Source organism: Bufo gargarizans, chromosome 2, assembly GCF_014858855.1.
Source record: "Bufo gargarizans isolate SCDJY-AF-19 chromosome 2, ASM1485885v1, whole genome shotgun sequence".
Classification (NCBI taxonomy): Eukaryota; Metazoa; Chordata; class Amphibia; order Anura; family Bufonidae; genus Bufo; species Bufo gargarizans.
This window is the reverse complement of record NC_058081.1, coordinates 545216766-545241978: the sequence shown is the minus strand read 5'-3', so window position 1 is coordinate 545241978 and position 25213 is coordinate 545216766. Positions and strand designations below refer to the sequence as shown.

General features: G+C 44.4%; 1 protein-coding gene across 3 annotated transcripts in view; it reads left to right on the top strand.

The window, feature by feature from the left end:
* Positions 1-25213, top strand: part of LOC122926652 (sulfotransferase 2B1-like) — a 98582-nt gene that overhangs the window by 4415 nt on the left and 68954 nt on the right. Inside the window, exons 1-2 of one of the 3 annotated variants that reach the window (XM_044278085.1) lie at positions 4836-4951; positions 23484-23627. In XM_044278085.1, coding sequence (XP_044134020.1) covers positions 23492-23627 — 136 coding nt within the window. In that variant the 5' untranslated portion in view covers positions 4836-4951; positions 23484-23491. Of the gene's footprint in view, positions 1-4835; positions 4952-18386; positions 18406-23483; positions 23628-25213 lie in introns of those variants that run through there. The other 2 variants (XM_044278086.1, XM_044278084.1) reach the window with 2 other exon arrangements.

Below are 25213 nucleotides of genomic sequence, written 5' to 3'. Positions count from 1 at the left end.
GAGGAGTTTTGCACCCAAGTTAGAAGGTGGTATGTTCCCTCAGGGTGGAATGAACCAGCCTTTGAGAGTCAGTTCAGGTCAGGTCTGTCTGATAACCTGAAAGACCTTCTAGTGAGTTATCAGCTTCCAGAAACTCTAGAGGAGATGATGACCCTAGTTGTTCGACTCCACCGACGGGTTAGAGAGAGACAACAGGAACGACAGTTCTCTTCTCAGGTGGTGGTCCAGCCTGAGGTCTGTCCCAGGAATGAAGCAGAGGTCTCTTCCGAAGAACCCATTCAGGTCGGCATGACCCGAGAGGATCTGCGCCACACACATGGAGTGTGTTTTTACTGCGGAGATCCTGACCATGGGATAAACCAGTGTCCTAAGAAGATCCTCCCCATCAAATATCCCAAGGCAAGGCAACCTAAAGACCATGTACACCCTAATATTATGAAATGTAGGCTTTTAGTACCTATAATGATATCTCTGGGTGAAAATAAGTGGTCCGGTAAGGCCTTTATTGACTCTGGCTCAGCGGCCAGCTTTATTGATTCTGAATACGCTATAAGACTGGGAATTCCAATTATTATTCTACCTACGCCTATCCACATCATGGCTATTGACGCCACTCCCCTGGTGGGAGGTACGGTGAGGTCGTGTACCTCAGAGATTTCTTTAATTGTGGGTGTGTGTCACTCTGAGAAATGCTCCCTGTTAGTCCTCGAGAACTTACCGGTCTAGGTGGTACTCGGGTTGCCTTGGCTCCAATTACACAAATCCACTATAGATTGGACCAGAGGGGAGTTGGTGAAATGGGGACCTAAGTGTGACTCGTGCTTGTCTGTGGTACAGGTTGGGGTCTCAGTAGAATGTGATACATTTCCCACAGTTATTAAGGAATATACAGATGTGTTCTCATCATCGACCCCGGAGGCTCTACCACCCCATAGACCTTATGATTACGCCATAGAATTAGTAGAGGGTGCCAGGTTTCCTAAGGGGCGTAGTTATAATCTTTCTAAGCCCAAACGCAAGGATATGGAGGATTATATTAAGGAAAGCCTCAGTAAGGGGCACATTAGACCCTCTGTCTCTCTGATGGGGGCAGGGTTTTCTTTGTTAAGAAGAAGGATGGTGGTCTCAGACCTTGCATCGATTACCGGAAATTAAATAAGATCACTATACGGAATAGATACTCCATCCCATTGATTCCGGATTTATTTAACCAGGTACTGGGGCGATCTGGTTTTCTAAAATTGACCTGAAAGGGGCATATAACCTTATCCGAATCAAGCAGGGAGACGAATGGAAGACAGCGTTCAATACTTCGGCTGGACACTTTGAATATCTGGTTATGCCTTTTGGACTCCCCCCAGTGCCCCAGTTGTGTTCCAAAACTTCATGAACGATATTCTCAGGGAGTTCTTGGGAAAAACTTGTCATTGTCTACCTTGAAGACATTTAGATTTTTTCCCCCTGATTTCGAATCTCAGGTGTTTCATGTTAGGCAAGTGTTAGAGGTTTTGAGGGAAAATCAGTTATCTGCTAAGCAAGAGAAATGTGTCTTACAAAATACTATTTCTAGGTCATGTTCTGACTTTTCATGCCTTCAAAATGGATCCTATTAAGATACTAGCAATTAAGGAATGGGTAAGGCCTTCATCCTTAAAGGCCTTACAACGTTTCCTAGGGTTTGCCAATTACTACCGTAAAATCATAAAGAATTTTTCGGTAATTGCTAGAGCATTGACCTAACTCACTAAGAAAGGGGTGAATTTGGAGGATTGGTCTACGGAGGCTGTAACTTCATTTGAAACCCTTAAAAAGGCATTTAGTAGCGCTCCCATTCTGATCCAGCCAGATCAGGAGAAACCTTTTATTGTGGAGGTGGATGCGTCCAAAGACGGGGCAGGAGCGGTCCTCTCACAAGGTCCCGCTAGCCATACTAACCTGGGACCCTGTGCCTTCTTTTCCAGAAAATGCTCCCCCACCAAGAGAAACTATGACATAGGGAATCGGGAATTGCTGGCCATTAAATGGGCGTTTGAGGAGTGGAGGCATTTTCTGGAATGGGCAAAACATTCTGTCACTGACCATAAGAACCTAATGTTCCTCAAGACTGCTAAAAGGTTGAATTCCATTCAGGCCAGATGGGCATTGTTTTTTACTCGTTTTGATTTATCCATTACTTTCAGGCCAGGAAAGAGAAACGTGAAGCCTGACGCATTGTCTCGGAGCTTCCGTGCGTTTCAGCCTACAGAGGCACCACCTGAATCCATTCTACCAGCTAATATCTTTGTAGCAGCCTTGACCCCGGATATCACGGCTCTCATTAAGGCTGAACAACATCTGGCCCCGGCACCCACCCCAACAGATAAGTTGTTTGTTCCCGTACAGTTTCGTCTCCGGCTGTTGGGTGAGTGTCATGATTCTGCCTTTTGTGGACATCCTGGTATTGAGGGCACTAAGGAGCTGGTTTCTAGATCATATTGGTGGTCCACTCTAGCTAGGGATGTTAAGTTCTGTCACCTGCGAGGTTTATGCCAGGTCTAAGACACCTAGTACTCGTCCTGCTGGTGACCTACGACCCCTACCCATTCCCAGTAGACCCTGGTCCCATATCTCGATGGACTTTATTACTGACCTGCTGCCTTCGGAGGGTAAGACTGTGGTTTGGGTAGTGGTCGATAGGTTTACCAAGATGGTTCATTTTATTCCCCTGTCTAAACTCCCGAATGCTAAAATCCTGGCGTCTATATTTGTGAAACAGATTGCACGTTTACATGGTATTCCATAGAATATCTGACAGGGGTGTGCAGTTTGTGTCCAAGTTTTGGAGGGCCTTTTGTCATAAATGTCAGATTTCATTGTCTTTTTCGTCCGCCTACCACGGTGAGAGTAATGGGCAGACTGAACGCCTTAATAAGTCTGTGGAACAATTCCTTAGGTCATATGTTGCTGATGACCAGCAATTATGGGTTAAATATCTTCCATTGGCCGAATTTGCTTTGCATAACCATGTAAATTATTTTGCTGATGTCTCCCCGTTTTTGTAACTATGGTTTCCATCCTCATTTTCATTCTGGTTCATTCGACTCCTCCTCTAACCCCGAGGCGGATAAGGTCTCCTCTAAACTGTGCACAGTTTAGGGCTCGGGTTCAATTGAACCTAGAAAAGGCTCAAAATACTCAGAACATCAAGGCCAATAGGAGACATTCTAAGGGTGTGAACTTTCGGGTTGGGGATAAGGTGTGGTTGTCCTCCAAGAATCTCTCACTCAAGGTAGCTTCTAGAAAATTTGCTCCTTGTTTTATATGGCCGTATAAAATTACGAATGTGATTAACCCGATATCGTTTAGGTTGTGTTTCATAAATCCCTACTTAAAAAATATATTGAACCTGTCGTACCATCGCAAGCTGCGCCTCCGCGGATTCTTGTTAATGATTTAATGATTGGTGTCAAAGATTGTGGACGTCAGGAGAGTGCGCAATTCTTTACAGTACCTGGTCCACTGGAAGGGCTATGGACCCGAGGAAAGGTCTTGGGAACCAGCTAGGGAGGTTCATGCCTCTACACTGGTTAGAAAATTTCATGCTGACCATCCTTTGAAGCTATCGCCTGAAGTCTTGGGTCCAGTGGCCCTGCATAAGGGAAGGGGTACTGTCAGGGGGCGCCGCGGACACACTTACTCTCCACAGCGCTGATTTCGCCCCGCCTCTGTACAGGTGCAAGGACGCGTGCAGCGTCTTTGTCTCCTAGGTGATGGGGGTGGGACGGACCCGGCCGCGCACGTTTTCTCAGCGCGGCCGGCGTCTTCGGTTCCCCCAGCATCCTGATTAAGCCTGAGCACCGAGCTGGGCACTTGGTGCTCAGCCATGAACAGCAGGGTGAGTCATGTGACACAAGCCACATCACATGATTCCTGCTACTCAGTATTTAAAGAGGCAGCTTGCTGGCCACAGGTTGCCTGTTATTTAGATTTTGTTGTGATTTTGCATACCTGGCATACTTACCCTCTGTATATCTCCTGACGATCCTCTGCCTGCTCCTTTGGTACTTCACGACGCTCCTAGTATTTATGACCCCGGCTTCTCCTGACTATTCTTTGCTTGCTCCATTTGTACTTCGTTGCTCTCCTGGTATTGAATAGGTCCGTTCACTCTCTGTTGTTTGTCTGGTCAGTCCTCCCAGAACTTATTCCAAGATAGGGATTGCCGTCCAGTTGTCCCCTGTCATTAGGACTTGCGAGGCAAGTAGGCAGGGCCAGGGCTGAGGATGGAGCGCAGTGGTCACTATCCTCCCCGTGTGTGTGTGTGTGTGTGTGTGTACGCGACCAGTTACACATACATTGTAAAGCGGCTGTGCTTGGTATCGCTTGAATGGGGCTGAGCTGCACCAGCGTTCCCTTCCTTTCTGTATTCCATGCACACAGTAAAATGCAAGATTTTTGATTTTTTACTGTCTCTGACTTCCTAAGATTGTTTCTTTAACAGACAAATAGACCCATCCACCCTCATTCACAGCCTAGTACAGAATGGTGTTCTGTTCATTCTGCTAGGGAACATTCCTGCCTACTGCAACACCGATTGGCTTATCTAGGCTGTTGGCCTGTGAGCCAATAATGGCAAGACCCTCCTTCTTTATCTCAGGATCATGTAAGCATCCTTCTTTTTACTCCCTAGTGCTTTTTTACCGCTGACATTTGCAGTAAAATACGTGCCATTTTACTGGATTCACCTGAAATGAACTTGAAAAAGTTTATCATGCATGCCAAGTAAGGTGATGGGAGTTTCTGAACTGTAACCCACAATTCTCAAATAAAGGTAAATTATTAACTGCTTGTGTCCTCAAAGTTATAATGCCAACAATCCATTTTATCCACCCACAAATTAATTCGAATTATGAAATGAAGTGAAACCTAAAACTGTGACGAGCAAGACCTTCACGTTTGGGATTCGGAGAAGGTAGGCAATAGCTCTAAACTGCATTTGAAAAGATCAGTCATTTCTAAGAGTCCATAATTTTATTGTGATCCCACCATCAACCTTTTTACTTTTTGTTAGTGCCATTTGTCTTATCTGAACATTTTATCCCTATTTTTGAGTGTTTTTCAGCATGAGAGGATTGTATACTGCAGGATTTGTATTTTCTTAACGCACTATTAGCTTATCACTTACTGAAATCCAATATTGTTTTTCCCTATCCTCACATTAAATTGTACATTTCTCTGTTAGCGTATGACTACATTATAGTGTATTGAGTATATCAAGCAGGGCTGGGGTTTCTTGAATCAGTCCCTGGCAGAAGAGACAAACCCTTCTGCATACCTTACAAGCCCCCTTACAAGGCCCTATCCAGACTAAGGTGGAGACACTGCGCTGAAGAAGAAGAAAGACTTAAAACCCCTCATATTAAAGACTTAAAGGGGCTGTGCACAGTCATCAATATCTGATCAGCAGGGGTCCAGCACCTGGCACCCCTGCCTATCAGCAGTTTAACTCTTAGGATACCGGAGGTTTTTTTGTTTTTGCGTTTTCATTTTTTTCCCTATCTTTCTTGAGTCATAATTTTTTGTGAGGGCTTAATTTTTGCTGAACAAGTTGTACTTTCTAATGTCACCATTTATTGTAGAATATAATGTAGTGAGAAGCAGGAAAAAAAAAATTTAATGGGGTAGAATTGAAAAAAAAAATATTCCTCCCACAGCGTTCCATTTGCGGCAGAACTGACCTGTGCCCTTCATTCTCTAGGTCAGTACAATTACAACGATACCACATATGTGCCACATATGTATAGGTTTTAAATAGGTTCTAAATAGTGTAAAATTAAATCTAAACATTTTTTTTGCATCACCATATTCTTACCCCCATAACTTTGGAGACTTAACAGTAGACTTAATTTTTAGGATGTAGTTTTGTCACTGGTTTGCGTTTATCTTGAAAAGTGGTAGTAAAGTGTATATAGAATATATGTATCAGGCCTCAATTACATCTTAACAGAGGTTGTTACCAAGCTTTCCAAAACTACTGAATTCAAAATGTTTCCATTTAAGTAGTGATAAATCCCTTTAAGTAGTGATATATCTGTAAGATATGCGAAGAGAGGGAAACACGGCGGCACTGCTTCCACTGGTATGGCCTTCAGTAGTGGGATAACCGTAAATGTGGTACAATATGCTCCGCTGTGTGGTGCTCGGCAACACAGAGGTTCAGACTGTGGTTCACGATGAGAAGAGAGAAAATAACAGAGTTGCGGCACTCACCGGAGTAATAGTTGCTACTTTATTCGGGCTTCCTTAGAAGACAACACATAAAGGATCCAGGGGCGGACACAATGTTGCAAGCGGCGATGGCCGTTTCGCGCGTGGGATCGTGCTTCCTCGGGCCGCTGTATACGTCATCGCGCAGACTTGCACTTTATACAGGCGGACGGGGGCGGCCGGCACCGTCAGCCATAACTGTGCGCCCATGGACTGATGACATAGATTAAAAACATGCAAACAGCAGGTACAGGTGTGGATGTTAGAAACAAATTGATAAGCACAAATCGGATACAGAATACCTAGTGGTGCCCACCCCGAAAGGGCTATAACTACAAATGCATACATAGGTGGCAGGGGAGGTTTCAGGCACCGCGATGTAGATTCAAATGTGATAGATACATTAGAATTCAGATAGTGATAATATTCGAGCTGAAAAAGCCACATAGTGCCAGTATGGAAAATCACGAGTACAGGAAAAATCGTAAGTGCACAAAATCGCAAAATACGAGATATCGCAAGTGCAAAAAATCGCATCATGTAAATGATCGCCCCTCTACTCTGAACACATGCGAATTATAAGAACACTGACATATCGTTCTTGTCGTTCATGCCTACTGCACCCATCGCTCCAGTTTGCATAATCCACCTTGCCTCCCTCTGCAGGAGCAGGCGATGCCGGTCACCTCCCCTAGGGATGAGACGGACATGCTCAACCCCCGCAAAGGAGAGGCAGCGCGGATGGGCATCATGGGCAGTGCGGATATGGTCAATAAGGCGTGGGCTACCTCTGCCCGACCGTATAGAACCGACGTGTTCACGGATGCGTTCAAATAGGGGGCGAATTGTTTTGCCTATGTAAAAACGTTTGCAGGGACAAAAAAACTACGTATACCACGTAAGATGTGTTTATGAATTCCCGTACGGTATGTTGTATCCCCCTATCAGTAGATGTTTACTGCAGGCATTCAGTGCACAAAATGAACAGTGGCCACATTTGAAGTTGCCCCTAGGCTTCCTAAGCCAGGTCTCGCCTTTAGGCATAGAAAATACACTCCTGACAAGTTTGTCCTTGAGCGTGGGGCACTTTCTAAATGTGACCAACGGTTTTTCATTAGTGAGACTGCTGAGAGAGGAGTCTCCCTTCAGTAAGTCCCAATTCTGATTAATTACCTGTCTGATTACCTCAGCGGCAGAACTATATTGGAAGGAGAAGGCAAAGCGTGAGGGTTTAGCATTAGTTCTTCCCTCCATGAGCAAGGAATTACGATCCAATTTGGCAGCCTTATAGAGGGCTGCTGAGACACTTCTCGTGGATAACCCCTATCCAAGAGCCTACCCCTAAGCATTCCAGCCTGCTTAAAAAAGCCCTCATCGGTATCGTTTATCCTACGTAATCGGACAAATTGTCCGTATGGGACTGCACGTTTGACCGAAGGCGGATGAAAGCTGGTCTGGTGGAGGAGGGAGTTGGTCGCCGTGGGCTTGCAGTAGCCACTGGTATGTACAATACCATCCTTTACAGTGACATGCACGTCCATGAAGTCTAGAGCCTCACCACCAAAATTGATGGTGAATTTCATATTCATTTGGTTACGTGCATTCAGATAGTCAACGAATGCATGGCATGACCCCTCGCTCCCCGACCAGACCAGAAAAATATCATCCACATATCTTAAAAACAGGTGGATATGGCGCAGGAAGGGGTTATCCATCGAGAAGATGTAGGTCACTTCAAATACCGCCAGGTACAGGTTAGCGAATGTGCACGAAACAGGGGTGCCCATCGCAGTACCTAGTACCTGGCAGTACCACTGTCCATCAAATTGAAAGAAATTGTTTCTAACCGATCCCCGCGATAATGGGACGACCCGGAGATCGGGTCAGCGATTTATGAATTTTAGGTACGAAGTACCATGTAGGGATTTTGGGGAAGGCAGGAATAAGTCGATCTTTCATAGCTTTGGATAAAAATCCGTTGAATACATACTGATTAATAAAAGTGAACAACTTAGAAGACACATCAGGTATAGGGTCTCCCCTAAGCTTTAAATACACCGTGCTGTCTCCTAATTGCCTGTGTGCCTCCTCCAAATAATACTCCCTGGGCATCAGGACCACATTCCCTCCCTTGTCGGCCGGCTTAATGACCATATTAGTCTGTTTACTTAGCCACAAGAGCGCGGGATTCTTCTACCGTTAGGTTAGAAGGTGCTGCGGGATACACCAGCGCACGCATTTCTCTCAATACTCGCTTGTGGAAAAGGTCTATGGCTTAGCCGGCCGGCATGGGAGGAAGGAAGGTGGACCTGACGCCCCCTGTGTACTTATTAAGATGGCCTACAGTGTCTATGGGCTCTTCTGGTTTGGAAACTAAAATATTTCAGCTGGCGGATGAGGAGGTCAGACTTTTCTGGACTATTGAATCTCTTAAGTCCTATAAAGAGAGCGGACGGGTCCCTAGGGGCTTACGCTTGTTCAAAGAAATCGTACAATATGACGATGACCCCCATTTCATAGGGGAGTGGAAGGCTGCACACCAGCGATTTTCCCTAGAAATTATGGAGCTTGTATTGGCCCGTGACTAGCAGGAATATGTAACGGTCACAGAAGAGTTGGCAAAAGCACGAGAGGAGCTCCAAAAACGACTCCTTGAATCACAATTTGCCGGGTTTGTAAAGAGGTTAAACAAAAAACTACTGACCACGCAGGCAGATATAAAAGATCGTAAAAGAGACAAGTTCATCAGAGATAAAAACGATTACGAACTGGACCGTGTATTTGACTGGGGGAAAAAAACGGATCCGCCCCAAGCGTATGCCACGCAAAGGACGCCATAACTTCTGGGCCACTGACTCTGAGTCAAGCCAATCTGAAGGAAACGGAGCCAACTCAGGCGATGAACCAACCCCTTTAGAAAAGGCACGAGAAGGGGGCGTGGCGGACACTCAAGAAAAATCCAGAGAGATTCGAAAATCCACGAGAAGGAGACGCCAGGTTTCCTGGCGACAGTAGAACACGATGAATTGAACTCTAATATACCTACTAAGAACATAGTTATCAATCTCACGGGCTCTGAACTGCCCCCTGGCTGTATCCCACTCCTCAATCGAGGGCTGGGATACAGCCTACCTGGGCAGTTCAACCTAGTGGATTTTGAGATTGACTTATTTCTGTCGGTTCGTAAGCTGTATCTTAAAAAGCTGTTTGCCGAGACCCTCCTCCAGGGTTCTGACCCCTTACCGGGAGAGGTCCCAGCTACCATGTCCCTTACCGATTTTCATCTATTAGGCAGATTTAGTGAGGAGGAGATAGCCTGTATTCACTTTTTGTCTAATACTGAACCAGAAGAGCCCGTAAACACTGTAGGCCATCTTAATAAGTAACAGGGGGCGTCAGGTCCACCTTCCTTCCTCCCATGCCGGCCGGCTCAGCCATAGACCTTTTCCACAAGCGAGTATTGAGAGAAATGCGTGCGCTGGTGTATCCTGCAGCACCTTCTAACCTAACGTAAACAGACTAATATGGTCATTAAGCCGGCCGACAAGGGAGGGAATGTGGTCCTGATGCCCAGGGAGTATTATTTGGAGGAGGCACACAGGCAATTAGGAGACAGCACGGTGTATTTAAAGCTTAGGGGAGACCCTATACCTGATGTGTCTTCTAAGTTGTTCACTCTTATTAATAAGTATGTATTCAACGGATTTTTATCCAAAGCTATGAAAGATCGACTTATTCCTGCCTTCCCCAAAATTCCTACATGGTACTTCGTACCTAAAATTCATAAATCGCTGACCTGACCTCCGGGTCGTCCCATTATCGCGGGGATCGGTTCAGTGACTGAGCCTCTGTCTGGCTACATTGACTGGCTCCTTAGATCCTTGCTAAGTAGCACTTCGACATATTTAAAGGACACAGGTGACCTTCTCCGGGCACTCAGAGGTCTTGAGTGGCAGGACGAGTTTAACCTTGTGTCTTTGGACGTCGAAAGTCTGTATACCCGAATCCCCCATGATTTAGGACTTCGGGCTGTCAGTACGGTTCTTAGTAAAAGCGACAAGGGTGCGACATTTAATAACTTCATCCATGAAGCATTGGACCTTGTCCTTAGAAACAATTTCTTTCAATTTGATGGACAGTGGTACTGCCAGGTACTAGGTACTGCGATGGGCACCCCTGTTTCGTGCACATTCGCTAACCTGTACCTGGCGGTATTTGAAGAGACCTACATCTTCTCGATGGATAACCCCTTCCTGCGCCATATCCACCTGTTTTTAAGATATGTGGATGATATTTTTCTGGTCTGGTCGGGGAGCGAGGGGTCATGCCATGCATTCGTTGACTATCTGAATGCACGTAACCAAATGAATATGAAATTCACCATCAATTTTGGTGGTGAGGCTCTAGACTTCTTGGACATGCATGTCACTGTAAAGGATGGTATTGTACATACCAGTGGCTACCGCAAGCCCACGGCGACTAACTCCCTCCTCCACCAGACCAGCTTTCATCCGCCTTCGGTCAAACGTGCAGTCCCGTACGGACAATTTGTCCGATTACGTAGGATAAACAATACCGATGAGGGCTTTTTTAAGCAGGCTGGAGAGCTTAGGGGTAGGCTCTTGGATAGGGGTTATCCACCGAGAAGTGTCTCAGCAGTCCTGTATAAGGCTGCCAAATTGGATCGTAATTCCTTGCTCATGGAGGGAAGAACTAATGCTAAACCCTCACGCTTTGCCTTCTCCTTCCAATATAGTTCTGCCGCTGAGGTAATCAGACAGGTAATTAATCAGAATTGGGACTTACTGAAGGGAGACTCCTCTCTCAGCAGTCTCACTAATGAAAAACCGTTGGTCACATTTAGAAAGTGCCCCACGCTCAAGGACAAACTTGTCAGGAGTGTATTTTCTATGGCTAAAGGCGAGACCTGGCTTAGGAAGCCTAGGGGCAACTTCAAATGTGGCCACTGTTCATTTTGTGCACTGAATGCCTGCAGTAAACATCTACTGATAGGGGGGATACAACATACCGTACGGGAATTCATAAACTGACGCACATCTTACGTGGTATACGTAGTTTTTTGTCCCTGCAAACGTTTTTACATAGGCAAAACAATTCGCCCCCTATTTGAACGCATCCGTGAACACGTCGGTTCTATACGGTCGGGCAGAGGTAGCCCACGCCTTATTGACCATATCCGCACTGCCCATGATGCCCATCCGCGCTGCCTCTCTTTTGCGGGGGTTGAGCATGTCCGTCCCATCCCTAGGGGAGGTGACCGGCATCGCCTGCTCCTTCAGAGGGAGGCAAGGTGGATTATGCAAATTGGAGCAATGGGTGCAGTAGGCATAAACGACAAGAACGATATGTCAGTGTTCTTATAATTCGCATGCGTTCAGAGTAGAGAGGCGATCATTTACATGATGCGATTTTTTGCACTTGCGATATCTCGTATTTTGCGATTTTGTGCACTTACGATTTTTCCTGTACTCGCGATTTTCCATACTGGCACTATGTGGCTTTTTCAGCTCGAATATAATCACTATCTGAATTCTAATGTATCTATCACATTTGAATCTACATCGCGGTGCCTGAAACCTCCCCTGCCACCTATGTATGCATTTGTAGTTATAGCCCGTTCGGGGTGGGCACCACTAGTTAATCTGTATCCGATTTGTGCTTATCAATTTGTTTCTAACATCCACACCTGTACCTGCTGTTTGCATGTTTTTAATCTATGTCATCAATTTATGTGCGCACAGTTGTGGCTGACGGTGCCGGCCGCCCCCTGTCTGCCTGTATAAAGCGCAAGTCTGCACGATGACGTATACAGCGGCCCGAGGAAGTGCGATCCCACGCGCGAAACGGCCGTCGCTGCTTGCAACATTGTGTCCGCCCCTGGATCCTTTATGTGTTGTCTTCTAAGGAAGCCCAAATAAAGTAGCAACTATTACTCCGGTGAGTGCCGCAACTGTTATTTTCTCTCTTCTCATCGTGAGTGATATATCTGTACCAACTTTCAGTTCACATTAATTACTGAAAGTTGACAATTAAACCCTTATCTACAAACTATGCAAATAAATAAAGGATTAAGGGGGTCATTTATTAAGCTGAAATACGCCTATATTAGGACTAATCCCCGGAAGATACCGCTGGACGAAACTGTGTTGGGAGGAGGGCACTATCATATGAGTCAGTAATCTATTTATTTTTCTTTTGTATTACAGTGTGGTATTATATGATATTTATTGGCAACTCCCATTGGAGCTTACTTATTTTCCAATAGGCTGGTTCTCTTGCTACACAGTTCTTTGAATTATGTAATTGATTATAATGATCTGATATTTTAGCGCCCTCTTATGTCCTCTGGGTAATCGTTTGCAGCCAACTCATTAATAGTTTTTTTTTATCTATTGATTTATTAATAAAGCTTATATAGACATTGATTATATATGAGGTATTCTTTATTTTGGTGTAAACTTAAAGACAGTGGACATAATTTTTAGGATGTAGTTTTGTCACTGGAGTTCTTGGGTGTTTTGGGCTTATCTTGAAAAGTAGTAGTAATGTGTATATAGAATATGTATATCAGACCTCCTTTACATCTCAATAGAGGTTGCCAAGTTTTCCCAAACTACTGAATTCCTAAATTTTCCTATTTAAGTAGTGATAAATCCCTTCATATATCTAGACCAACTATCAGTTCACGGTAATAACTGGAAGTTGAGCACTTAACTCTTATCTACAAATTATACAAAAAAATAAAAGATTAAGGGGTGATTTATTAAGCTGAAATACTCCTATATTAGGTGTATTTCGGGCGCAGATTGCCCCACAATTTGCAACTTGTTGTTCCTATATGGGATTAAAAAAATAAAGTCAGCTGTTATACAAAAAGTTGCCAGCATAGTACAGATGGGTTGTGGTTTCTTCTTCAAGAGCTAGAGCTACAGAGCTAAAAAGCTATAAGACTGTTGTCACTGAGGCAAGTCACTTTTAAATATGCTACTGCCTGTTACTTGTAGTCAATAAAAGGCAGAGGTTGGGCAGGCAGAGTTTGTGACTGTGAAACAGGTCAGAGATAACATGAAAAAACACTAATCAGACACAGGTCAGTTCGTGGTGGGTCTATACAGGTAAATAGGCAGCAGTCATTACATGGGCAGACAAAAGAACAGCACACCTGAAAAACGTTATTGCTCAGGAACCCTTCCACTGCTTAATCTGCCTAAAATGCCCCAAGGTTGCTAGCCATTGAGTGGTGAGGATTGGGACAAGTACAGTAGCCCTTTAAGAGCTGGATGAAGAGCGCGCCCTATGGTAGCAGGAGGAGAGGAAAAAGCAGTGAGAGTTGGGTCTGGCCCGCCAAGTAAGTTTCACAGGGCATGCAGTTGCCACTGCTATAATGCATGTTAATGATATGCAAGCAATACAAATGGAAACAAATTAGTCATAAGATCTCAATTAATTCAGTATTGGTTGCCTGAGGAATGTTCTGCCATGCTGAATGCAACTCATCAAGATCCAATGCTGGCAGCTCCCTTTTCAATTGCCAACCAATGACGTTCCAGATGTGCTCAATGGGAGACAAGTCCAATGGAACTGCAGGCCATGGGAGCAAGTTTAGGTCATGCAGGCTGCTCATAGTAGCACAAGCAACATGTGACTTGGTGCTGTCCTATTGAAAAACTGCTCCTGTGACACTGGTTCTATGATCAAATCAATGCAACACTAAGCTGTTAGTGTGCCAGAAATGAAGACTAGAGGGGTCTGGCTAACATACTGTATATTATGCCACTCCACACCATAATTCTGGGAGTGGGACTGGCGTGAGGTTCCTTTGTGAAGGCTTCTTCATGGCATTGCCCATGTGGTCTCCATACCAATCTCCAGCTATCATTGCAGCCAAAATAAACTTCAGGCTGTATGTTACTAGGATACATCATTGCCTTTGGAACCAATTTCTTGACTTGTGCCTGTTTTGAAGTTTTAATATATTATGTAATACCGCATGAATTTTAACATATGTATTTTAAGATATGTGCAATTGATGATATGTTTTATTATGTCAAATTATTTGGAGTGATTGTATTAAACATTGTTGTGTACCATAATTCCCATATAGTGAGTGCCCCTCTATATTTCTATTAATTTTGCATTTCTTGGTACGGGCGAGTCCAGGAGGTGTGCACCCATTTGGTTGCATTCAATAGGTGAGCCACCGAATTATTCTTAACATTTAAACAAAAGCAGGACTCATTCCTGAAGAAGACAAACCTCCATTGCAGCCTCCACTGCCATGTTGCTGTACACCATGATAGCCTTTGAGAGCAGTGGCGTGAGGTTGATGGAACGCCTGTAACTGGACATCGACAGTTGAAACCAGAAGTTCACTGTACATGCACTATATAAAAAGACACATATGCATTTTTTTCAAACATGAAAACGGAATAAACCTTTCCTGTTTTTGGTCAATTTGGATTACCATAATTATTATTATTTGCCAAATGCCAGAATGATGAGAGAAATAATGTTTTAACCCCTTCAGGACCTTGGACGAGTATACTCGTCCTGGAGCAACGGTACTTAGCGCACCAGGACGAGTATACTCGTCCTGATATTAAACTGTCATCATGTCTGCAGACATGGTGACAGCGCTGAGTGCCGGCTGTTACACACAGCCAGGCACCCAAGGTCAATGCCGAGGGGGGTCCTGTGACCCCCCCATATCGGCGATCGCTGCAAACCGCAGGTCAATTCAGACCTGCGGTTTGCAGCGCTTTATGTCGTTTCTGATCCCTACGATCCCTGACCGTAGTCTAATTTTGTATAGCTTGACAAAGGCCTCATTGAGTAGGCCGAAACGTTGCTGGGAATAACGTTTTGGGGTTGTCACCCTGTCACCAAAAGCTGGAAGTGCTGCCTCGTCATTTGTTGAGTATATATATATATCTATATATATATATGTGTGTAATATCGTGCAAAAGTTCATTTATTTCAGTAATGTAAATTAAAAGGAATTGCATAAATGCATCTTAAAATTTGAATTTTGTGAAAAGGTTCAATATTCTAGGCTCAAAGTGTCACACTCTAGTCAGCTAATTAATCCATACCCCCTGAGCAAAGGGTACCTCAAAATTGTGATTTTGGGGTTTCATAAGCTGTAAGCCTAAATCATCCAAATTATAACAAATAAAGGCTTGAAATATCTCGCTTTGCATGTAATGAGTCTATCTCATGTTATTTTCACCTTTTAAGTTGCATTATTGAAATAAATGAACTTTGCACGATATTCTAATTTTTCAAGTTTCACCTGTATATATATATATATATATATATATATATATATATATATATATACACAGTTTAGACAGATTCACTGTAGATTGCACAATGCACTTTATTATATTTTGTATGGACTAATCATGCTGTATATTGAATAATTGTCACTATAATTGCTTGCTATGGATTGTGGGTATATATACCCTTGTATGACACTGTGTAATATGCTTGAGAAAGACCGCATTGAGACGGTTGAAACGTTGCAGAGGGAATAAAAGATCCACTACTTTCACTTTACCTGGAGTGCTGCCTCATCCTTTTGATGTCTATATATACACAGTGGATATAAAAAGGCTACACACCCCTGTTAAAATGTCAGGTTTCTGTGATGTAAAAAAATGAGGCAAAGATAAATCATTTCAGAACTTTTTCCACCTTTAATGTGACTTATAAACTGTACAACTCAATTAAAAAACAAACTGAAATCTTTTAGGTAGAGGGAAGAAAAAATATAAAAATAAAATAATATGGTTGCACACAAGTGTACACACCCTTAAACATACTTTGTTGAAGCACCTTTTGATTTTATTACAGCACTCAGTCTTTTGGGGTATGAGTCTATCAGCATGGCACATTTTGACTTGGCAAAATTTACCCACTCTTCTTTGCAAAAAGACTCCAAATCTGTCAGATTGAGAGGGCATCTCCTGTGCACAGCCCTCTTCAGATCACCCCACAGATTTCCAACCGGATTCAGGTCTGGGCTCTGGCTGGGCCAATCTAAAACGTTAATCTTCTTCTGGGGAAGCCATTCCTTTGTTGATTTGGATGTATGCATTAGGTTGTTGTCATGCTAAAAGATGAAGTTCCTCTTCATGTTCAGCTTTCTAGCAGAAGCCTGAAGGTTTTGTGCCAATATTGACTGGTATTTGGAACTGTTCATAATTCCCTCTAGCTTAACTAAGGCCCCAGTTCCAGCTCAAGAAAAACAGACCCAAAGCATGATGCTGCCACCACCATGCTTCACTGTGGGTATGGTGTTCTATTGGTGATGTGCAGTGTTGTTTTTGCACCGAACATATCTTTTGGAATTATGGTCAAAAAGTTCAACCTTGGTTTCATCAAACCATAACACCTTTTCCCACATGCTTTTTGGAGACTTCAGATGTGTTTTTGCAAAATGTAGCCTGGTTTTTGTGTTTTTCTTTGTAAGAAAATGCTTTTGTCCTGCCATTCTAACCCATAGCCCTGACATATGAAGAATACGGGAGATTGTTATCACATGTACCACACAGCCAGTACTTGCCAAATATTCCTGCAGCTCATTTAATGTTGCTGTGGCTGTAGGCCTCCCAGACCAGTTTTCTTCTCGTCTTTTCATCAATTTTGGAGGGACGTCCAGTTCTTGGTAATGTCATTGTTGTGCCATATTTTCTCCACTTGATGTTTTATTTATTTTTTTTAAACAAATTTTATTGGCAGAAAATGACAATACAGTATATGGCACGACACGCCCCACCAGACAGATTATGTGGGAATAGATTACATATCAGTAGATATAATAAATTACAACTGATCAAAATCAATTACATTTCCATCTTTACAATTGATTGAGGGACAAGACATCGAAAACAATGTATAATCATTTTCTCATTTTTTTTGTTTTTTGTACGCTAAATACCCCCCTCCCCCCCAGAATCAACATGTATCCCAAAACTAACCAAATTAGCTCCTTGTGGTTCACTGTGTGTGTCATCTATTATCTAAACCTGAGTTTCATAGCTTAAGACATATCTCCTCCCTCAGGCCAATCACTGTCTAGTCTTCCAAATCTCCACTTGATGTTCACTGTCTTCACTGTGTTCCATGGTATATTTAATGGCTTGGAAATTCTTTTGTACCCTTCTCCTGACTGATACCTTTAACAATGAGATCCCTCTGATGCTTTGGAAGCTCTCTGTGGACCATGGCTTTTGCTGTGGGATGCGACTAAGAAAATTTCAGGAAAGACCAACTAGATGTCACGAGGGTGTCAAGAACCACACCTGACTCCGTTATACCCGGGGTCAGGAAGTCGCAGCGGTTGGCTGCGCGCTCTATGTAGTAAGATAGGGCTGTTTCTTTATGGTAGCTTTCTGGGTTTGCTTTGCAACCCTTTTTGGCTCACTCAGGGATCCGTAGCTCCTTCTCCTCAGCTGTTCCTTGTCCAGCACTCCCAACCTCCTTATATTCCCCTTTCACACTTCTCTGGTTGCCAGATATAGAGCTTCCTGCCTGGACTTCTATACTGACCCACTGGAGCTGTGTTGCTGCGTTCCCTGGTTCTTGTTCCAGAACGTTACCCTCCGGATCCCTGTTGAGCCTTTGTGGTCTGCTGTTGTCGCCCACCTGGGATTATATGTTTGTCTGTATTGTCTGTCCTCTCCTTGGTGTTTTCCTTTTAGTGTCAGTGGTGCAGACTAGTGATCCCACCGCCCCATTCACTACCTAGGGCTCATCTTAGGGAAAGCCAGGGTTTAGGCACGTGATCGGCGTACGGGTGAGGAACCCGTCTAGGGACGTCAGGGCAGTCAGGTGCCAGCCGCAAGGTGAGTCAGGGGTCACCACCTTTCCCTCTCCCTTGGGCAGGGCCTTCCCTTTTCCCTCCCTTTGCGTGACGCCGGTCATTACATTATATCTGGCCCTTATGTTGTGTAGGTAAAAAATAAATAAATAAAATTTTTATTTTTTTTACCTACTTAGAATCCAGTATGGATCCAATTGCTGCTTTGTCAAACCAATTTCATGGCCTTTCTTTGGAGGTGGCAGGATTGAAGGCGTCGGTCCTCCAGGAACAGCAGCAATTGCAACAGACCGCAAGCCCAGCGGTTGCTACAGGTAACCAGGTTGTTGCGGAACCCAAGGTTGCTCTTCCTGACAGATTTTCTGGGGGAAGGGACAAGTTTGTGACATTCCATGAGGCCTGTTAATTATATTTTAAGCTGCGCCCTTACTCCTCTGGTAAGGAAGAACAGTGGGTGGGGGTTGTTATTTCCCTACTGCAGGGGGACCCGCAATCCTCTTTACCCACTGATTCCCAGACTCTCCGGTCAGTGGATGAATTTTTTGGGGCCTTGGGTCTCATATATGACGACCCTGACCGAGTCGCACTGGCTGAATCAAAATTACGGAGACTCCTACAGGGAGAGCGGTCAGTAGAGGAGTATTGCTCTGAGTTCCGTAGGTGGGCTACGGATACCCAGTGGAACGACCCGGCTCTCAGGAGTCAGTTCTGCTCTGGGTTATCCGAAAGGGTTAAGGATGTGCTTGCGCTGTATGAGACCCCCTTTTCCCTTGATGCGGTTATGTCCCTTTCTATCCGAATAGATAGACGTCTTAGGGACAGATTGAAAAACCCGGAGCAATTGGTAACCCCTCCCAAGCAGCAGTTAGTCTGTACGGACTTAGACGAGCCTATGCAGCTAGGAGGAACTACTCGTCAGGTCCATCCTTCTGAGGTTCGCCGTAGGCGTGGGGTTTGTTTTTTCTGTGGGGAGAGGGGTCATTTCATTAATGTCTGTCCTTCTTTCCTCAAAAAACAAAAGACCGTCGGAAAACTACTAACCCCAGGCTGTGTGGAGGATGTCAGCCGGGAGGTATATGTTTCCTCCATACGAACATCACAATTTTTGTTGCCAGCGGTTGTTGTTTTTGGCGTTAAGACGGAGACTATTTCTTTTTTTCTAGACAGTGGAGCAGGAGTAAATTTGATTGATGCCCATTTTGCCCACACTATGGGTTTGTCTCTCTGTACGCTACAGAGACCTATTCCTATTTTCGCTATTGACTCTGCTCCTCTGTCTCAGAGAAACCTCACTCACATTGTCCATAACTTACACGTTCGGGTAGGGGACCACCATAACGAGATGCTTTCATGTTATGTTCTGGAGGGGCTTCCCACTCCGGTGGTGCTGGGCCTTCCCTGGTTGGTAGCGCACAATCCAGTGGTGGATTGGCAGGCCAGGGAGATATTGGAGTGGAGTGAGCATTGCTGAGAAAATTGCTTAAATAGCAATTGCTTAGTCGCCTCCATAGCTACCCTACCTACATTTGTGTCGGACTTTGAGGACGTTTTTTCTGAAAAGGGTTGTCAGAAGTTACCACCTTACCGTCCTTATGATTGCCCGATTAACCTTATTCCTGGCGCAAAATTACCCAAGACCAGGTTATATAATCTTTCGGGTCCAGAGAGACAAGCCATGAAAGATTATATCTCCGAGAGCTTGGCTAAGGGACACATCAGACCCTCTTCTTCACCCGTGGCTGCAGGGTTTTTCTTCGTTAAAAAGAAAGATGGGGGCCTGCGTCCTTGCCTAGATTTTTGCGAATTAAACCGGATAACCATCCGAGACCCATACCCTCTTCCTCTCATTCCTGACCTGTTTAATCAGATTGCAGGTGCTAGGTGGTTCTCCAAACTTGATCTTAGGGGGGCCTACAATCTGATTCGTATCAAGGAGGGGGATGAGTGGAAGACAGCTTTTAACACCCCTGAGGGGCATTATGAAAATCTAGTCATGCCTTTCGGTCTGACCAATGCTCCTGCTGTCTTCCAACATTTCGTTAATTACATTTTTAGTCATCTTATCGGCAGGTTTGTGGTAATACACCTAGATGATATTTTAATTTATTCGTCAGATCTGAAAACACATGGGGTACATGTCAGACAAGTACTGCAGGTCCTACGGACTAATAAATTATATGCTAAAATTGAAAAGTGTGTCTTCGCCGTTCAGGAAATACAATTCCTAGGTTATTTATTATCTGCTTCAGGTTTCCGTATGGATCCTAGGAAGGTCCAGGCAATTTTAGATTGGGATCTTCCTGAGAACCTCAAAGCACTGCAACGGTTCTTGGGCTTCGCAAATTTCTATAGAAAATTCATTAAAAATTATTCAGTTATTGTAAAACCCCTTACTGACATGACTAGGAAGGGGACTGATTTTTCTAAATGGTCTGACGCCGCTAAAATTGCTTTTTCCTCTCTAAAAGAGAGGTTTACCTCGGCACCTGTACTAGTCCAACCTGATGTCTCCCAGCCTTTTATTGTTGAAGTCGATGCGTCAGAGGTGGGAGTGGGGCCTGTGCTGTCTCAGGGTCCGTCTCCTGGCAAATGGCGTCCTTGTGCTTTCTTTTCTAAAAAACTATCTGCAGCAGAAAGGAACTATGATATTGGCAATAGGGAACTATTAGCTATTAAACTAGCGTTTGAAGAATGGCGTCACTTTTTAGAGGGGGCAATCCACCCTGTCACTGTGATTATGGATCACAAAAACCTTCAGTACCTCGAATCAGCTAAGCGTCTCACCCCTAGACAAGCTAGGTGGTCGCTATTTTTTACCAGGTTTAACTTTGTTATTACCTATCGTCCTGGAGCAAAAAATACCAAGGCTGATGCATTATCTTGTTGTTTCCCTGGAGGGGGGAATGTGAGTGATCCGGGACCCATTCTACCAAGAGGAGTAGGTTGTCTCTGCTGTACACTCTGCTCTGGAGGGGAAGCTGTTAGAGGCCCAGGGGGACGCCCCGGTCTCTTGCCCCTCAGAGAAATTGTTTGTACCGTTGAACCTGCGTTTCGAATTATTAAAGGAACATCATAATTCGGCACTTGCTGGGCACCCGGGTAGTAAAGCAACCTTGGAGCTATTGTCTCGTCGTTTTTGGTGGCCAAGGTTGCTTCAGGATGTAATGGATTTTGTGTCTTCTTGTACTACTTGTGCGGGCGCGAAAGTCTCTCATACACGTCCTGCAAGGTCTTTATTGCCACTTGTCATTCCCAATAGGCCATGGACACATCTGTCAATGGATTTTATCACTGACTTACCTTTGTCTGCGGGTAAAACAGTTATTTTGGTAGTAGTGGACAGGTTTAGCAAAATGGTACACTTCATTGCGTTACCCGCACTACCTAATGCTAAGACTCTTGCTCAGGTATTCATCAGTGAAATCGTGAAGCTTCACGGGGTCCCTTCCGATGTTGTTTCGGATCGGGGTACCCAGTTTATTTCTAAATTTTGGAAAGCTTTTTGTTCCCGTTTGTTGTCGTTTTCCTCAGCTTTCCATCCTCAGTCGAATGGACAGACTGAGCGTACCAACCAAAACCTTGAGACATATCTAAGATGTTTTGTGTCTGAAAACCAAGAGTTGTGGTCATCATATTTACCGTTAGCTGAGTTTGCCATAAATAATTGTCGTCAGGAATCCACTGGCAAGTCACCATTTCTTGGTGCATATGGTTTTCATCCCCAATTCTGTACTTTCAAAGAGGGGGCGTCTTCTGGGGTTCCCGAAGAGGAACGGTTTTCGTCATCTCTTTCATCGGTATGGTAGAAGGTGCAAGCTAACTTGAAAAATATGGGAGGTAAATACAAATGCATGGCTGATAAGAGACGGTCGCCAGGTCCGGACCTAGGAGTGAATGACTATGTGTGGTTGTCTAGTAGGAATATTAAATTAAAGGTTCCCTCTTGGAAACTGGGTCCTAGGTTCATTGGCCCTTACAAAATTGTAGCCATCATCAACCCCGTGGCTTTTCGCCTGGAGCTACCTGACTTTTAAAATCCATAACGTCTTTCATAAGTCGTTACTCAAAAAATATGTTCCACCTCTAGAACCGTCACCGCTGCCACCCCCTCCTGTTGTTGTGGATGGTAATCTAGAGTTTCAGATATCCAAAATTGTTCATTCTCGTCGGGTCCGCCGCTCTCTTCAATATCTGGTGCATTGGAGAGGTTACGGTCCCGAGGAAAGAATGTGGGTTCCTGCGTCTGAGGTAAATGCCGACAGGCTAGTTCGGGCTTTTCATGCCTCTCATTCTGAGAGACCTGGTCCTGAGTGTCCGGAGGCCCCTCGTAGAGAGGGGGGTTCTGTCACGAGGGTGTCAAGAACCACGCCTGACTCCGTTATACCCGGGATCAGGAAGTCGCAGCTGTTGGCTGCGCGCTCTATGTAGTAAGATAGGGCTGTTTCTTTATGGTAGCTTTCTGGGTTTGCTTTGCAACCCTTTTTGGTTCACTCAGGGATCAGTAGCTCCTTCTCCTCAGCTGTTCCTTGTCCAGCACTCCAAACCTCCTTATATTCCCCTCTCACACTTCTCTGGTTGCCAGATATAGAGCTTCCTGCCTGGACTTCTATACTGACCCACTGGAGCTGTGTTGCTGCGTTCCCTGGTTCTTGTTCCAGAACGTTACCCTCCGGATCCCTGTTGAGCCTTTGTGGTCTGCTGTTGTCGCCCACCTGGAATTATATGTTTGTCTGTCCTCTCCTTGGTGTTTTCCTTTTAGTGTCAGTGGTGCGGACTAGTGATCCCACCGCCCCGTTCACTACCTAGGGCTCATCTTAGGGAAAGCCAGGGTTTAGGCACGTGATCGGCGTACGGGTGAGGAACCCATCTAGGGACGTCAGGGCAGTCAGGTGCCAGCCGCAAGGTGAGTCAGGGGTCACCACCTTTCCCTCTCCCTTGGGCAGGGCCTTCCCTTTTCCCTCCCTTTGTGTGACGCCGGTCATTACACTAGAGCAGCTGAACTTTATTTGGGGTTAATGTTAATCAGAGGCACTTTAAATGATGGCAGGTGTATACTGACTCCTATTTAACATGATTTGGAATGTGATTGCTTAATTCTGAACACAGCTACATCCCCAGTTATAAGAGGGTGTGCACACTTATGCAACCACAATATTATTTTCCCCTCCACCTAAAAGATTTCAGTTTGTTTTTCAAATGAGTCGTACAGTTTATAGGTCACATTAAAGGTGGAAAAAGTTCTGAAATGATTTATCTTTGTCTCATTTTTTTTTTATATCACAGAAACCTGACATTTTAACAGGGGTGTGTAAACTTTTTATATCCACTGTATATAAATATATAAACTGTTGTTTGATGTACAGGCTCTTATGTTTACATATTTCTTTTTAAGGGAAGAAAATGTCTGATCTTTACATAGACTACAAGGGAACTCTTTTTCCGCGAATGTCATCCTGTCTGGAAGACCTGGAGTTTGTGGAAAATGAATTTCAAGTCCGGGATGATGACGTCTTCAATGTCACATATCCTAAGTCAGGTATGTGCTCACTCCAGAGGATGTCATTGCAACAAGCCTGGGCTCCCTATGGAGGATGCGCACATGAGCGTACTAGTGATAAGGTGTCGAGGATCATAGAACTCACGGTTTAGTTGTCCCTTGTGACGCCAGCACCATTAGGTACAAATCTTGGTGGTAGTAGTTGAAATGATTATATAGAATAAGGGAGACTAGAGCTTTTAACAAACTCTCAGTACTTTACTAAAGCTGTTCCACAGATCATCAAGGAATGCAACAGTCATTTATATAAAGGCAGCTCTCACAGTGATGTATATTAGTTCCCAGAAGTTGCATAAGGAATCGTCCTCTATAACAATCAGTCTTTCTCTCTCTTGTTTCTCCAGGCTGGAGGGATGAACTATCTCTGCTGTCCAGTATAATCCTATACTTCAGTATCCTCCTCTAGGAATACTGTACTCTGACAAATGGCCTTTTTGTATTTAATTATGGTGGATAGCTTGTAGCTTGAGATCTCTCCACCTAATGCAAAGGAGTCTGGAGTCTGATAAATGACAGTTACCTTCCTTTGTCAATATACTCATCCCCTCTCTGAGTTGCCTGGAGATACTGCTGCTGAGGTTCAGCTTGTCCTCAGACATCATCATACATTGACCTTCTTCTTCCTGCACTGTGCACACACTGAGTGTAGGGCGGAGTTAACCCTTTGAGGCTTGTTAGAACCTCCCCTTCCAAATGCAACTATATGAGAACAGATTTACAAGCACAGTTTACATGAAACACAATCACAATATTAAGCAGTGTGATTCAGGACACTGCATTACACCCTTTTTTAATGAAAGTCGTCCTTGACACACTCTTGCCACGATGAAGCATCACCTGAAAAATACAAATAAAAGCATGCATATACACAATAGCATTAACCCCTTCCTGCAGTTTCTCTTTCCTTTTGCTGCAAGAGAATTGGGTTAGGCATATCTATATCAGGAGCATCACAATATAAAATGAGTGACAAGGGCCGAGGTTTCTCTTGTAACTGGGAAACTGGGGGCGATGACCTGGTACAGCGAACAGTAAGGACCAGGATAGTCCATAATGTAAAACAAAAAGGGAAACTTCTCAGGAGGCTCACAGGGCATGAGTCCGTTCCCTGGACATGAAGCATAAAGGTTGCAGAACATAACGGAGGGCTCTAGTGTGTCAAAGTCCATCTCCGGGCACAAGACTTGAACATAGCAAAACAAGGGCAAAGGAGTCTTTAGAGAGTCCTTAGCACAAGGCAAATAATCAAAGCAATGAGTCTCTTACTCTGGCTCTGTAGCTCCAAATGATGTAAGAATGTAATCACAGTTGAACTGGAAGGGCTGGAAGTCTCCTCCTTGGCTGCTGTTGAAAGAACTCCCTATAACGGGCAGGGGGCTGACCTTTAGTAATCAGATCAGATCTGCAATGTGGCTGTGGCGCTATAGGCCTTGGTTCAAGGTCACTTGGTACATATTGAGCTTCTGAGGATCCTTCACAAGGTACTTCTCCTGGCAGAGGTGGGGCTGTATTAGTTGTGGCTGGAACAAGAAAGTTAAGTTCCGGCACAAGAAACCACTGTAGGG